The 16,081-nt window shown below is 53.4% G+C and overlaps 6 protein-coding genes across 6 annotated transcripts; 3 read left to right on the top strand and 3 right to left on the bottom strand.

Annotated features, from left to right (window-relative positions):
- Positions 1–816: 816 nt before the first annotated feature.
- Positions 817–2,893, top strand: N7482_009651 (FAD-dependent oxidoreductase; the record flags this gene model as incomplete). The annotated part of the gene is made up of 4 exons (XM_056691775.1): positions 817–1,241; positions 1,295–1,691; positions 1,749–1,929; positions 1,986–2,893. 4 exons carry the CDS (start codon positions 817–819, stop codon positions 2,891–2,893), a joined length of 1,911 nt encoding a protein of 636 aa, XP_056539481.1.
- A 919-nt stretch (positions 2,894–3,812) lies between these two features.
- On the top strand, positions 3,813–6,061 carry N7482_009650 (uncharacterized protein; the record flags this gene model as incomplete). Its single annotated transcript, XM_056691774.1, has 3 exons — positions 3,813–3,867; positions 3,935–4,407; positions 4,457–6,061. The coding sequence occupies 3 exons, from the start codon at positions 3,813–3,815 to the stop codon at positions 6,059–6,061; spliced, it is 2,133 nt and encodes a 710-aa protein (XP_056539480.1).
- Positions 6,062–6,734: 673 nt separating this feature from the next.
- On the top strand, positions 6,735–7,442 carry N7482_009649 (uncharacterized protein; the record flags this gene model as incomplete). Its single annotated transcript, XM_056691773.1, has 1 exon — positions 6,735–7,442. The coding sequence occupies one exon, from the start codon at positions 6,735–6,737 to the stop codon at positions 7,440–7,442; it is 708 nt and encodes a 235-aa protein (XP_056539479.1).
- A 1,005-nt stretch (positions 7,443–8,447) lies between these two features.
- N7482_009648 (uncharacterized protein) lies at positions 8,448–9,925 on the bottom strand (the record flags this gene model as incomplete). Its single annotated transcript, XM_056691772.1, has 4 exons — positions 8,448–8,781; positions 8,838–9,441; positions 9,500–9,792; positions 9,849–9,925. The coding sequence occupies 4 exons, from the start codon at positions 9,923–9,925 to the stop codon at positions 8,448–8,450; spliced, it is 1,308 nt and encodes a 435-aa protein (XP_056539478.1).
- A 1,038-nt stretch (positions 9,926–10,963) lies between these two features.
- On the bottom strand, positions 10,964–12,557 carry pigc (phosphatidylinositol N-acetylglucosaminyltransferase; the record flags this gene model as incomplete). The annotated part of the gene is made up of 2 exons (XM_056691771.1): positions 10,964–12,132; positions 12,200–12,557. The coding sequence occupies 2 exons, from the start codon at positions 12,555–12,557 to the stop codon at positions 10,964–10,966; spliced, it is 1,527 nt and encodes a 508-aa protein (XP_056539477.1).
- Positions 12,558–14,386: 1,829 nt separating this feature from the next.
- On the bottom strand, positions 14,387–16,014 carry N7482_009646 (pantothenate kinase; the record flags this gene model as incomplete). Its single annotated transcript, XM_056691770.1, has 4 exons — positions 14,387–14,714; positions 14,785–15,298; positions 15,358–15,640; positions 15,787–16,014. The coding sequence occupies 4 exons, from the start codon at positions 16,012–16,014 to the stop codon at positions 14,387–14,389; spliced, it is 1,353 nt and encodes a 450-aa protein (XP_056539476.1).
- Between the last annotated feature and the right edge of the window lie 67 nt (positions 16,015–16,081).

Below are 16,081 nucleotides of genomic sequence, written 5' to 3'. Positions count from 1 at the left end.
CCTTTTCTCTCACAGTGGGGATGGGGCGAACGCCTCAAGGCCAAGGAGGCGTTATTGTCCTCTTTTCAACCGGGCGTTAAACTGCGCAAAGACAATCGTCCAGCAGATCGAGGGATGGCCACGTAGGCTCTGAATCGAATTGTTCTTTTCGGCACTAACACTGTCCCGCATTAATTCCGTGGTGGCTCTTCGTTCCTTCTAATCTCCCACGGGGTGCCCAAAGCACAGCAAAGAATAAGCCGGGTGTTCGGCTAGGAGAGCAGTGCGTGCTGGTGAACGCCTCCGCCGTTGCGGAACAAGTCCGGGCCAGGGCTGCTGGGTAGAGCAGTGCAGTTGTCGCGACTGGAAAGTGGGGCGCAATTTCATGCTTTTGCGCATAGCGTCTGTATAGCGTCGCGCTATGCATCCGTAGTATGCCCCAGGGCGAAATTTGGTCTCGGAGCATCTACGTGGGCGCGCCGAGTCAGTCGAGATTCGTAGGCGACCACCGGAAAAGTGGAGCTCTCTCAGGGCTTCGCAGAGACGATTCCGATGGGTTCCTTGTGGGGCATCGTGGCGAGCAATCGTAGCTCGCCCCTGAGTTCCATGAGGTGGAGGAGGGGCTGTATCTACTTGTCAACCTCGTGGCCGTGAGCTCAGCCTGTCCGGAGTCGCCAATTGCCGATGCTTGCTCCTTCTTTGCAACTTCTTAAAGGACGCCGTTCCCACCTTCGACCGTTTATTAGGTCCTCATCTCGGCGATCACTGAGAGGCGCTGTACCACTTGAGTGTTAATCTGCTGCAACACTCTCCCTCTCGCTTTCTCCATTCTTCACAATGGCGCCCCGTTCGGTCCTTGTGGGTGCGCTCCTGAGCGCTCTCGCCCTGGCGGCCCCGGCTGAGGCTGCAGTTGCGGCGGAAAAGGTCGCACCGGTGTCGCAGGCAGGTGCTCCGCTCTTCCCCAGTGAAACGGTCCAATTGACCAACGTTGCCCTGTCGAACCTGGATGCCAATCAGTCTGCCCTCTTTGGCTTCGCAGGTAATGCTTCGAGCCTGTCCGCTCGGACTCAGAGTGGCTGCAAGGTTTATCCTGGGGATTTCTGGTGGCCCTCGCACTGGGTGTGGTCGCTGTTTGACGAGCTTCTGGGTGGCGCTCTGATCAAAACGGTGCCCCTGGCTGCGTCCTGCTACAACTCTTGGCCCGAGTACGATGCCACTGAATGTGAAACAGTGACGGACAACTGGACGAACTCCAATCTCCAGTAAGTGCCACGACCTTTGGCAACGGGCCCCCTCCCTGACGTATCCTTCTTAGTGCTGCCGATGCTGCCTCTGTGATGTGGCCCTTGTTTGAGGGCAGGACTTGTCTCCCCACTACTAATGCCTCCGCATCCTGCACGGTGGGTGGTTATAGTAGTTATGCTGTCAATGTCACCAATGTGGCCCAGATCCAGCTGGCGGTCAACTTTGCCCGCAATGCTGGCCTTCGTCTGGTCGTCAAGAACACTGGCCATGATTTCAGCGGCAAGTCCACCGGTGCTGGTGCTCTGGGTATCTGGACTCACCACCTGAAGGAGATCGATTACATCGAGAACTATCAGAGCTCGAGCTACCAGGGCCCCGCGGTCAAGATGGGTGCTGGTGTGCAGGCGTTTGAGATTTATGAGAAGGGCAAAGAGCTTGGCTTTACTGCTGTTGGTGGCGAAGGCAGGGTATGATACTCTTGCAGGGAGACTCTCCATGTACAATCAACTAATACGACTTTTTAGACCGTCGGTGTTGCCGGTGGCTACGTGCTCGGTGGTGGCCACTCGCCCATGTCCAGTATGTATGGTCTGGCCGCAGACCAGGTCCTCGCCATGGAGGTTGTCCTAGCGAACGGTCGCTTCGTCACTGTGACTGAGGAGAGCGACCCCGACCTCTTCTGGGCCATTCGTGGTGGCGGTGGCGGTAAGCTTCATCCGACTTTCGTCACGCATGACCAGGTCTAACAATGTCATCTGCAGGTACCTTCGGTGTTGTCACGTCTGTCATTTCCCGCGTCCATCCCAAGGTCGGCGCCACTGTCTCTACGTTCAGCTTCTCCACCGGCACCGACGTTTCTGTGGATGCCTTCTGGGCCGGTGTCCGCTCGTACATGGAGCGCTTCCCGGCTCATGCTGATGCTGGCACTTACGCCTATTTCTGGATTATTGCGACCGGTCCCAACTCCTTCCTCTTCCTGATGAACCCCTTCTTCGCCGTCAACCACACCCTTGCTCAGTACAACGCGCTCGTGCAGCCCTGGTACAATGACCTCGAGGCGCTGGGAATCCCCTTCACCCCCAACTCGACTTATTATGACAACTTCTACGATGCCTGGAGCGCCGGCTTCCCTCTGGAAACCGTCGCCTTGTCCACCATGCTGACTGGCTCCCGCCTGTTCCCCCGCGCTAACTGGGAGAGTGAGTCCTCCTTGAACGCTACCTTCGATGCCCTCCGCTCCACGATCAGCGCCGGCTACAACGTGCTCGCCTTCAACATGAAGGCCGAGCTGCCCACCGGCTACACCCCCAACTCCGCTAACCCGGCCTTCCGCACCACCCTCATGCATGCTATCACCTCCACCAGCTGGGATGCCGACGCCACCAATGCCGAGATCAAGTCGAACATGGATTATTTCACCAACACCATCCTCGGCCAGTGGCGTGCCACCTGCCCCGACGCTGGTGCTTACATGTCCGAGTCGGATATCCTGGAGCCCAACTTCCAGCAGGCTTTCTACGGCTCCAACTATGCTCGTCTGTATCAGCTGAAGCAGCGCTATGATCCTACTTCCCTGTTCTATGCCCCCACTGCCGTGGGTAGCGAGCACTGGGTAGTGAAGAGCGAGGATGGTCTTCCCGATCAGAACGGTCGCCTGTGCCGCGTTTAAATATGACGTGGTGCTGGAAAATATGTATAGAGTAAATTCGGATGCGTGATATATATCTTGTACAGTACAGCGATGCCTGAGTGAATTGCATTCAATATAGACTTAATTGAACTTTTCTTAGGCTTTTTTCCAATTTAGTCATATGAACTTTGGACAGCTCGCTCTCTACGAGTACCTATATGTTGATATTTGGGTTGGAATTACCCCAACAAGCCACCTTGCATGATACCAGCGGTTTGGTGGGGATTCCTACGTCATTGGGCCTCCGCGTAGTCGGATGCAATAGCAGTGGAAAAGAAAGACGGCTGCAATCCTCGAATTGTCTTTGACCTACCAGAATACATTGATATTCCACTCATTAATAGGCCGTTTTTTGTAACAGGTGGGTTTGGTTATCTATCTCACCAAGTTACAACAGTTAGAGTGGAATGCAATCTATACTCCTTACATGCTCTCGGCAGCACTCCAGAATACACACCGCACCTGTCCACCCCACCACCTCACCCCTCACCTACTACAACATCAAAGAACTTCGTTCAATTTGAAACAATGATTCAAATTGTTCCTCTACTTCGTGCACAAATCTAACCACCAATTTACCCTATTCTCCGCTAAGCGTTCGCTTGCAACACCACGCGGATAACTCAACGCGCTGGTTGGCCAACCGCCGACAATCGTCGCAGATATCGAGCTCCCCTCTGCAGCACACGTCGATCACTTTCCCCTCTCCTTGGTTGTACTGCAACGTCTCCTCGGCAGAATGCGACTCTGGAGAGATGCCCTGGCACAGTTACACGGGTGCTGGTTTTTCCGCACCGCAGTTGCTCCGAATAGAAATATCCTGGTGAGTGACTAGTACCTGCTAGATTAAGCCGGAGATAGAGCGTGTAGATAGGCATATCCTCTGCGCGACACCACGATGCAATTGGTTCGTGCTCTTTTCCGCACTGCGAGTGCTTTGTCGTGGCTGGGTGGTATGTTGATCCTCTGGTCGTCGGCAAATGGGATGAATTGGCTGATATTGACACCGGCCTGGTCTAGCTGCTGCTCGGATTGCCACGATACCAACAATTCCCTTCACAGAGACTGGGGGTACCTACAATGTGTCTATGCTCACCGATATTGTGGTCGATTCGCGTTACGCAGAGGAGGTGGACAATATTGGCCAGACCTTGATCCCGCCGACGTTGCTGGAGTTCGCGCAGACCTTCCAAGGGGACCTCAAGTCGGTCCTGGAACTGGACTTGAAACTCTCCCAGGCCACGAAGCGCAAACCTAACTCCATCTTCGTCACCTTTGGCAACGACACGAGCTTCATGGATGCTGCAGGACGATGGACCCAAGAGGGATATAAACTACGCGTAGACGATCGCGGGCTGGTTGTGACAGGTGCCAGTCCCCTGGGTTCATGGTGGGCCACTCGGTCAATTATTCAAGCTACTGTTGCTGGAAACTCCACGCTCGCGAAGGGATCGGGTACTGATGCCCCTGGCTGGGGCACCCGTGGTGTTATGGTAGGTGTTCACAACTGGTGACGGGGGTCATTTCTAATTGCATGCATAGCTCGATGCCGGGCGACACTACTACCCGCCAGAATTTCTGGTTGAAATGTGCTCGTACCTCTCGTTCTTCAAGCAAAACACGTTTCACGTCCATCTGAGCGACAACCTCTACAACAATGTCGAAAGGTACTCTGCAGAACAATCTCTGGAGCTGGCCGCAGCGTTCCGACTTTGGTCCGATGATCAAGCCGTAGCTGGCCTAAACCGTCGCCAAAACGAATCCTATACTCGCGAGCAGTTTGATAATGTCCAGATCCAGTGCGCAAAGCGTGGTGTCACTATCATCCCCGAGATCGAGGCTCCCGGCCACGCGCTCGTCATTGTCCAGTGGAAGCCCCAGCTGGGACTCGATGACCTGAGCATGCTCAACATCAGCCACCCGGAGACCATCCCCACTATGAAGGCCATCTGGAAGACTTTCCTTCCATGGTTCCATAGCAAAGTCGTTCACATCGGCGCTGATGAGTACGATAGTAGGCTGGTCTCTGATTACACGCATTTTGTTAACGAGATGAACACGTTCATCCAAACGGAGACCAAGGGCGAGAAGTCCATGCGCATCTGGGGTACTTTCACGCCCAATCAGGGAGCAAATATCTCCAAGACCATCTCGTATCAGCACTGGGATGTCAGGGCGGATCAACCCTATTATGACTACATCCAGAACGGGTACAATGTACTCAACTCCGATGATTATGTCTACCTTGTCGGCGGATGGTCCGGGTCATTCGCACAGGAATTGGATCTGAGCAAGATTTTCAATGGCCCATTTGGCTCTCCTTACTCACCCGTGGTCTTCGACAGCAAGGCAATCGGCGATAATCCGTCCCGTCGCAACCCCCGCGTTCTGGGCGAAGTCGCCGCGCTGTGGAATGACTACGGCCAAAACTCGACTACCGTGCTGCAAGCTTACTACTCCTGGCGCAATGCGCTCCCCGCTCTAGCTGATAAGCAATGGGGTGGTAACATTACCGAGGCTGAGTACACCTCTATCTTCGACACCCTTCACGCTGCAGTGCCAGCCCAGAACCTGGACCGCAAAATCCCCAGCAGGTCCGACACAATCCTGCACTACACGTTCGACAATTCAAACTCAAACACTGTTAGGGACCGCTCCGGCAACGGATATGATGGGACCATCCACGGTTGCCACATGACCGACTCCACCATCCACTTCGCTGGCGGGTGCTACCTCGAGACACCGCTGAGCAGCAAGGGGCGCGACTACACGCTCTCGTTCCGAGTGAAGCCTACTTCCAGCAATCCAGGTACTCTCTTCGCTGGTTCAGACTCGACCTTCGTCAATGGAAACGGGACCATCACCAACGCCACTCTGATTAGCGGCGGGAGCCCGTACTCGTTAAACTATACACTGCCGCTGAACAACTGGACCGATGTCAGTCTCGTTGGTGATGGTAATGCCACTCGCTTGACTGTCTCTACCGATGGTTCTAAGTCGGAGACGATGGAGTTCACTACCAGAATTGGTGTCGACGGAGAATACTCCGTCTGGGCGCCGATTGGGGTTGAGGCGCCGCTCGCCCGGGTGGGCGAGGGGTTCACTGGGTTGATGCAGAATATTATGCTGCGTGGGAGTGCAGCCTAGATAAGGTTCAGAAATAAGTAAAAGATCATTCCCATGGTCATTCGCAAAATGGATGTCACCAATGTCTGACGCTCATAGAGTGTGTACCTAGAAGGGAGATTGCTGCCTAAGGGCTGAGGCATGACCATAACTAAGTTTCGTTATCTACGAGGTTAGGTTCGCTTTTAATCTATCGTAACTAGCTAGTGTTTTGCGACCGGGTTATTTCATTTTCTATGAGTTTCTCGCTCATACAGTTAGCTCCCCGTATAAACGACTGTAGGTACCGTGCTGAATAGTTGCATTCTGCACAGGGTGTTTGAAATACGTGCACTGATTCGCCCCCACGGCCTGAAGTCAAGCTACGACCTCACGCTCCGTATCCAAGCGCCAATCACGCTTATGATCAAGTTGCATGTGGATACTAGCCGATCAGGCAACGGTCAAATCAGAAAGGCGGGTTGCTCCACCCCCAACCAGTCGCGCCGCGGCCAATCGGCAGGCGGGAATGACCACATGCCCTCGCTGCTGGCAACCAAATGCTCTGCGCCAAAACGTATCGAGGTCATTGCTGAGAAGCTCTCCACATCCATGGCGGTCCTTAAAATCAGGGTCTTCTCTCATGGCGCCCCCAGAGTTTACCTTCATGCCACGCTTCCGCTGACCAGATCGCCTGGGGGTACCCCCAGCCACCATGAAGGCTGCTCACTATGCCCTCGTCGCCGGACTGTTCTATGCGGCACTGGGTCTCGCATTGCCCTTTCAGCTCGTTCTGACTAGCGATACCCCAACAATCCGCTTCAAAGACAGTGGCCAGCCGCAGCCGCGCGTGTCTGAGCCTGCGCATCATGCAAGGCCAACATTCCTGCAGTACATCGAGCGTATGCGCTCAGATTTACATTCCATCTCGAATGCACCAGGCCTTGAGCGCGGTTCGCCCGAGAACAGGCTAGGACACTCGCCGCCCGACTCTGCTCACGACCGCGCATTCAGAGACCACTACGGTACGATCTTCGGGAAACTTGGGTGGTCAAGCTCCAGCAAGGACAGCCTCCAGGACACGCCAACGAAGGCCCAACCCGTACACCACAATGACTGCCACCCCACGACCCAGACCGTCACATACATCAAGCCGGCAGACCTACTCGACATTGTCGACCAGCACGGACCAGAGTGCGTCGCGCTAGCCATCTTCGTGCTTGTCCCGATCGCCTACTTCTTTCTCGAGCTTCTGGAACTGGCAATCGGGTACTGCGTCCACGAGCGATATCCCCAGCGTGGCCGAGACCGTGTGCGACTCTTAGGCCCGGAGAGACAACTGCGGGCGTGGAGCAATCGCCAGCGGGAACAGCTTGTGGAGAGCGAGAAGCACTGGTGGCAAATGCGACGGCATCGCCATTGAGATGGTGCAGGGCGCGGTGGACTCTATGACTTCGTTTGATCTTTCCTTCATGTCTTCTCCTTTTATTGATACCCATTATATCAGTTTTCCTGCGAATTATATCCTTTTCCCCATTTCCTGATCAGTTTGAGCACGATGCCAAGCTTTGGGCCCTGCCCAGCCAAGGCAACAGTGTTTTCGTGTTCAGGTAGCTTGGCACAGCTTAATGTTACCTTGTTCTGACTCACCCCCTATGCTCGAAAGATACTATTTAATCCAAAAAAAACACAACGCCAAACGGGTTCGTAAAGCTACCTACTGAGATCGTACTCCTCGTTCTGCGAAACGTCGAGAGAACATCACGGGCGTGTGCCTGGGCAGTCCGGCCGGCCGGCCACCAATCAATTGGATACTTCCAATGCTTTATGAACCCAGCGAGATGCCGGGCTAATAGGTCGGAATCCACCGAGCATTGTTATCCACACGTCTGCATCGTCCATAATCGCAGGCTCATTGCATCTGTAGATCCATGCGGCGATTTCCATAGGCTGGCGAGGGCTGGAGCCCAAATCATGACCTGGTGCCGCAGATTCCGCTTCTGGAGTTTCTTCCTGTGTTGTGAGTGCCACTTTGGATCCCTGATATCGCGAAGAAGGTGACGGGAAATGGAACTGCGATGCGGTAGCTTATGAGTGTGACTTTTGTGTCTTGGCAATGGGTAGCAAATTGAAAAAATTTGATATTGAAAGGGATTTTGAGAAGCACGATGTTGTGAATCTATCTATTAGACACGATGGGAATGACGAGTAGCTTCTGTTGATATGAGGACGGCCCGACTTCACTGTCCTTTCAGCCCTCGTAGACCTTGTCATGTTGCTTTTGACCATGGGTCGTTGTGGTAGGATGCATCAATGACGAGGAATGCTTTAAGACATTAGAGAAATTATGTCAATATATTAAGAAACAAGCTTTGAAAGAAACAGCTTCAGCGACAAATTTTTGCAACACTGTCCCTACGGCGAGGATCTACTCATCGGTAGTTTGCTGGGTAGAGTCTTCGACGCCCTTCTGCATAGCATCAAGATGGGCAAACTGGTAGGTATCCTCGCCCAGTGACCAGGCCATGACACCACCCAGGCTCTTGGAGTTAACGATGTCCTGGAACTTGCGAGTAATAAGGTCCGGAGTATCCCAGGTCCAGAAGAGGTTGGTCTCTTCATCCCAGTAGTATTGGCCACCGGCCTCCTCGTCGGTCTGGCCGTCTTTCTCAGCGCGTCGCCAAGAGTCAGTGATCGAGATGCCCTTGCAAGTGCCGTAGTCGGACTGGCAGCCCGCCATGCAAAAGTCGTCGCCGGTACCGCTGGGAACGAATGAGTATATGGGGGGAATCCACTTGAGGAGAATGGGTGTTCGTACCAGTTGCCGTAAGCACTGCAGCACGATCCATCGGGACACTTGGAGCCCTCCGAATAGCCACACTTGCCATTATAAGAAGTCTTAAGGTCTGCGGGGGGAGGATCCATCACGCCCTTCTCAAAGGTAAAAGCACCAGACTTGCCAGTGTCACTACCATCGTCATTCTCGAGCTTGACAACATTGCAGCCGATCGGGTGGTCCTTGCAGTCGGAGTTAGGGTCCGTGGTGAACCACTTAGCGTAGTAGGCAAAGCCCAAGTTGATCTTCTCAGGCTCAAGACCCAAATCAAGATATGCCTGGACGGTATCGAGGGACCCTGCAACACTAGTGTGGTGAGCAGTCACGTTGTCGCGGCGGTTCATCAGGTCGTAACTCATAACGTTGACCATATCGACAGACATGAAGATCTCGGACGCCTTCTCCTGGGTGAAGGCAATCATGTCCTGCCTACGGCCCGGGACGGCGATGGAGAGGGTCTTGTTACCGATAGCCTCGCGAATAGCAGCCAGGAACTTGGGGTAGGTGTCGATCTCGCTGACCTTGTCGGAGTTGGGGACTTGCTTATAGTCCTGACCATTGCCGCCGGGATACTCCCAGTCGATATCTAACATCATTGGTCAACACTTGATCTTTGTACCTATCAGAACGAACGCTTTCCGTACCAACACCGTCAAAGCCGTTGGCATCAAGCACCGAGGCGACGTTCTTCGCGAAGCGCTGACGGGTCGTATCGTCCTTGGCTCCATCGGAGAAGCCAGCAGTGTCACCCCAGCCACCAATGGCAATCATCAGCTTGGTATCGGGACCAAAGCGATTGCGCATGGTGTCCACTGGCTCGAATGGGGTGAATGAGGGAGCAGAGTTGGAATTGAAGATGTTCGTCGGGGCGAAGGCCATGATCGCGTGATCAATGTTTCCTGTCTGATTGGCACCAGGAAGGTCGGCAGTATGGTATCTGGATTCGGTTTAGATTCTGAATGGATTCAATTCATCACATGGTGGGCAGCATACTCGTCAATATACATGGCAAACCGCATCGCCGCGGCACTCTGAGCGGCCAACAGGCCGAGGGCAATGTTCTTCAGCATGGTGAAACTTGTCATGCGAATGGCCAAAAACCAGTAAATAAGCTCAAATAAGGAAGCGATTGATGTCGTAAGATTGACAGAGAAGAAACAAACCCGGAGGAGGCACCCAGCTCAAAAAAAGGAAGGACAGCACGAAGCCGCAGAAACGAAATGACAGATGGGATAGGGAAGGAAGAAGCGCGTGGAGGCCGGACAAAGGGACTATTAATCTCCAATAGCTCGGATAATCTAGCAAAACATGCACAAGATGATCGTCGGGCCCGAGATTGGGCCACACGGCGGCTGAAGAGGACAATGCCCTCCCCTTCTAGCAACCGCATCGTCAGACCGTACGATTTAGTACATCGAGTCATTTTGCGGGGCGCGTGTATTCCATCCCTGCAGCAAAGTGGAGTAGCGAAGCAGGCAATGGATGCAAAACCTAGTTCGAGGAACGGGAGACAAGGCTAAGCAGGGCGCTGGAATTCCGAGCACCGGGTGGCGCTAGGCTTGGTGGCCAGGAGATCAACTGTCACTGGACAGTCGGTCGGTTGATTTGATCTGCATGGCGAGGCCATGAGATCCGTAAAAAGTATAATGCTTACGATCGATCTCACGAAATGAAAGGGTGTGCTGGAAGCTAGCGGGAAGCTAGTAATAGTTCACTGTTGAGGTTGGCATACCGGATCGGCACTGCATGCATTCTCCTCCTGCTTGCATTCCTGTGGCGTCATTGAACATTCACCTCGGGAAGGATATCCCAATTAGAAAAGCTATAGTTTGAGGAGACTAGCTCATGATCTTGGAAGCCTTTGGTCTGGACAAATCCCGACATGTGGCGGGAGGCCATGGCGTGGAAATGCTATACTACATGTGCTCAGCTCATCGGGCCAGATGATGGAAATGAAATAGATGCGATAGTGTACAAGATACCTTCTCCAGTACAAACACAATAATCTAGGGGTATAAGAGAGGTAAAGCCCAGAAGAACGCCGTATCTGTATCTCAATGGCGAGAATCATCGAAAGAAAAGAACAATAAGGGCAGGGGTGGCCCGGGCTAATTCCAGTGTCGTCGGATAATAGGACGTGCTGGATCCCAAGGGCCAATGACAACATTCTTGTACTTCTGCAAGCTGATGAGCCACCAGCTGCACCCACCCATGGAAAAGGCAGTTAGGATGCTTCCAAGCATAGACCCAATGATGGCCGATGCCCAACCGCCGCCAAGAGTTGTGCCAACAGCTCCCCCAGCGATGATGACCAGAACGAGGGTAAGCACGACATGACCCGTCCAGGATTTCTGCCGTAATTGGCGACGGAAGATAGGAAACAGTCCAAAGACTTCCATAGAGAACAGCATCAGGCTGAACACATGTGTGGTTGATGGTAAGCGGGATGCAAGAACTGTAGATGCCATCACCGCGGCGTTGGTGGAAAGAGAAGCCGGAAACTTGGTCGTGGCGCCGGCGCCTTCGCCGCTTCCGTAATCAAAGGAGAATATGTTCATAATTAAGAGCCAGCAGCTCATAGCCCAAATGGAGTCGCTGGCGGTAGATTTGGTAAGCGATTTCAGGATGGGACTCAATCCCAGCAAAGAAAAGTAGATCAGAAAGGCCGACTTGACGGTCGATAGCCGTTGGCGATTGCGTGACGTTAATAAAGATCGTCGTTCGTTATCTTGCGCATCTGTACTGCCAAGGGCAATACTTGACGCTGTAGAGGGAGCTCCGACGGGCAGTGCCGGGTCTCCTATCTCATCTAAGCTTCCATTGAATTCGGCGGTCCGTTGTGATAGTTGCTCTTTTGATTCGTTTCCAGACATCGTCAGCCCAAGTCCGTGGATTGGGCTGCCTTTTGTGCCGTTCGGTTGTGGTTCATTGCCGGATGGGTTAGCCACGCTGGCCATGGAGCTTAAACTTGAGCCATCGTCACCACCGATGGCAACCTGGGCACCCTGTGCAAGCTCCGCTTGCTCTCTCCAGATCCAATTATCCCAAAGAATCCAGCCCATGGCGGTGCCAACGCTCCCCCAGCAAACAATCGATACGGGGCTCACTCGGTCCTGAACAATGCCGACGAAGCAGCAAACAAAGATGACGACGGAGCAGACATGTTGGACAATAACAGTGGAGTCGGCGACAAGAGGCCAGAAGTCGTACGGCCGTACTCGAGGATTTCGTTGCAGGTGGTCCAAGAATGTTTCGGTATCTGTATAGTTGTCCGGATCTACCACAGCCCGTTAGTATCTCAAATAAGAGACCAAATATTTCACTAGCCGCCTCTAGAAACCTACAAGTCTGTTTCACCCAAAGCAGCTTTTTCCAAGCACCCTTGCGCCTCCGACGACCCCCAGCGGCGCCCAGCTTCGTCACGTCCTTTCGGGAAGGGTCCGCGCCAAGCATCCCCCGCGGCGCCCGCAACGTCGCAACCCTCGAGCCATCATTTATGGATCGCAGGCTATCCTCATAGTTAGCCGGGGCCGAGCGCGCTCGTGACAGAGATGTCGCGAAGTAAGCATCCTCCGGCGCGAGGCGATCAGGGTCTGGGATGCGGTCCTGCTCAGGGGCCTTGGATCCGGGGGCGCGGTTGGGATGCGTGTCGACGGGGATAGGCGGGGGAATCGAAGAAGGCGATGAGGGCGGGGGAGTCATCGAGCTGGGGCGACTAGCATTGACGCATGGCGGTGTGTGAGAGAAGAGGGACAGAGGATCAAGTTATCGAGGTCGTTGGCCCTGCAGAACGCGCAATCCCACGTGCACGCCGATATATGGTCATGTGATCCGAAGCAACCCCGGAGCCTTCCCCATTGGGCAAGTTCTATGCTGCCCACTCGTTCCTGTTGGCAAAATAAATTCCTGGTGTAGGATCAATGGATGAAATCAAGTCGGAATATTAGTGTTGGTAGCTTCGGTTCAGACATCAATGGCCACTTACACTCAGTTTCACAATCTTAACTCAAGCTTAATATCACTTTATTTCTCACGTGGCATCTTAAGTGGACTAACTCAAGTCACTTCCCCCACAGAGTCTTTACGATTCCGGATCTCGTCAAGAAAACCTCAAATTCCTCCTCGCGGCCTTCTCCAATGTGTCTCACGCCTGTACTCTCGAAAGCTGCAACAAAAGCGCCATGTCGCTATTCACTTCCACATCGTTATAAAATTGCCTTGGAATGTTCACATTGCATGCTACCAGTGGGAAGACCCGCACCATCTCCGAGTTATTGGACAGGAGTTTGAACCGAATTGCGGGGGTTGACAACAAGAGGCGATTTAGAGACAGCAGTCGAGTCAATCGGTTTACCTCTCATTTTCGGTCTCTTCGGTGGTCTCCTCGGCATATCTTTGGATGAGTAGTCCGAGATACTACCGGGCTTGGTACCTGCCACTGCGAGACTCTCGGTTGCTCTGTTGGCTGCACTCTCCGCGGTCCGGTATGGATACTGTGATGATAGAAAACCCATGCCAGACAGGCGCCCCACTCCCCGTGGTGGTATGGGCTTCATAAAAGAGCCCGGCTCGAACCTTATTCTGACACACGCTCGAGAAGAAATTCTAGCAGCACACACCTGAAACTTGTACGTTTTCTGAGCTCTCCCCGGCCAAGCAAACCAGTGATGCACCCAGAACCTTGACCTCTGCTGGTACTTGGAACGAGACCTGATAGTGGGACAAGAACCAACTGGGCCAGCTGCTTCTCTGAGAAGAAAACAATCACCCGGTAGACAAATATCGAGCCACCGCGCCTGATTCGCTGCCGGTCGATGTTGCGTGTACCCATCACTCCAAGCACATAAGACGAACATGGTGTAAATAAAAGTATAATATAAAATAGACGGGTACGTGAATGTGAAGAGAGATGTAGGTACGAAGAAGAAGCCGATGCAGAGTCCGGGGTATGAGATCAATATAAGACGGTTAGCACGAGCCAAACGGCACCCACGATCATCATGAGCAAACATCACAATGTAGCCGAGCATGGATATGTTTGTTCGCAGTTGGCATAATCTGGCAAGTTTCAAAAACCCTTCCGTATCACACATAAACTGGTGAGATTTACCATTGACATTCTAATTTAAACATCAACATGCTGCTGAAATAAAATTCCCCTTCTTCTCATTCTATATGACAGGTGACTCTTCTAACATGTGATGTTTGTGTATGTTGAAAATCTCCAGGGGGTATCTCGTTTGAGAGCGCTTTTGTCTGAGAGAGAAAATGCGATGTGCCCTTCTGTAAACTGGAGCAGAAGGGGTGAAAGATTATAGTGTCAAGAGGGGCCGAGGCCATCGAGTGCACACAGCGAATCAAGTAGCCGGGGAAAGTAGTAAACAGTCCCAAATCAAGTCTCCGGGAGCGGTCACAACAAGCACGAAAAGCGCGAAAGCTTCAATGAAGTATACATTTAAAGGGGTATCGGTATCAGTCATTGACGCCACACGCGGGAGCAAGGATAGCAAGAATCACGTTCTTGCTGGGGATTATGATGCGCTGCCGGCACCATTCTGTTCAGTGTTAAGGCTATGGTTCTGGACCAGACTCCGGACCGCCTGCGGTGCCGCCAGCTCGTCGATGCTGTTCCTGCGTCCCCAGTTCTGCGGCTGTCGTCGAAGGAAAGCACCGACGGCACCCAGATAGCCCTCGTGGCGCAGGAAGTAGGCCTGCTTCTCGCCCTTGGACCAGAACCGGATGGCGTAGGAGAGCGTGTTCATGGTCTGACGGTGGCCACGTATGAAAGATCCACCAAAGTAGATGTGCTTGACTTGGTGCTTCTCCGACTGCAGGTAGGCAATTTGGCCGATATTGTTGCTGATGTGAAGTTAGTTTTGTATTGGCGGGATGACAATGGAACCACAATGCAAAAATAAGGCCTACTTACCTAATAGCGTATAGAAGACTCCGGCTCATGTCCTCGTGTCGGAAGTTAACTCCGCCGTTGCTGTGTTCAGAATCCTCGTCGTGGATCAGGCCCTCGCCGTCCTCAGCACCCCGCTCGGCGGCATTCTTCAAGCGGAACACCTTCCCAAAGGTGCTAGCGATCGCGGTGCTCTTGAGCCCAATCTTGCTGTAATCCATGCCATAGATATCCCCTACCAACATGTCCACCCCGCTGTTGTCACCGCGATCCGCCATGGCCAGCATGTCGTCAAATGTTCGGGAGCCAGTCAGCAAGGACATGAGGCCCCAGAATGTGCCTCCACCGAGATGGGTTCCCCCTACACGCTGGAACTGTCTGGGGCCGGAGACCTTGATCATGGACACGCCAGACCCTATGTTGACAAGGAGGTACGGATATACATCCGGTCGGGCTTCAGCAAATTGCATAGGTTCGGAATCGGCATCGCTATAGGTGAAGACTTCGTTGGGAATCTCAGTGATAAAAAAATCGAGACCTGGGTGTGCGAGAAAACCGATCAGATGAGGTCCGTTGGCCGGTTGTCCGAGCACGTACCGATAATCAGGCATTCCATCTCCTCCTCCCGGAGAATATTGACGTCCAGCGCCTCCTTCAGCTTGTCGTAGTACTTGAAAGCGCCACCTCCAGTGGCCACAACACACAGTTCCTCCGGTACGGAACCATTGCGCTTCCGGTGTTCCTCCTTGAGTTGGCGGATGAAGTTGATGCAGATGTCGATCCGATGGGTTTCAAAGTTAATAAAATTGAGGCGACCGCCGTTATCAGCAGCGTCGAGTTCACGCGTAAAGTAGACCAGCTTGCACAGCGATCCGCCGATCTAAACGAACACCGAAATTGAGTCAGTCATGCTGCCCTCTGATGACTCGTGCTCATGGTCCGGCGGGGTTGCGGGGACGGTCGGTCGCAGGTGCGGGGCACGAGCAGCGACGAAAAAAAACGCTCTCCAAGGGCGATCCAACTCACATCGACGGCGACATGGCTAACGAGGCCAGTGTGGTGTGGTAGACGGATGTCCTTGTTCTCGTAATGTACGCCCTCGGCCTCGACGGGGCTGCGCGACCGGGGTTCGTCGTCGACAATGAAGGCACCCTTGACGTTGATCTTGACGGCGCCAGGGTTGATGATAGCCTCTTCAATGCGCGGGCCCTTGCGACGGGCATCGGGCTCCGCAGTACTATCGGAGGGAGCCATTGCGATTAAAAGAGCAGAGTTGCGGAGGTGTAAGAAGGAGCCCTGGAGCTCCCTGGCGGAGGTTGGT

This window comes from Penicillium canariense (assembly GCF_028826845.1).
Source record: "Penicillium canariense strain IBT 26290 chromosome Unknown utg000007l_segment0_segment0, whole genome shotgun sequence".
NCBI classification, from domain to species: domain Eukaryota; kingdom Fungi; phylum Ascomycota; class Eurotiomycetes; order Eurotiales; family Aspergillaceae; genus Penicillium; species Penicillium canariense.
The sequence above is the reverse complement of the archived record's forward strand: the minus strand, read 5'-3'. Positions and strand labels throughout refer to the sequence as shown.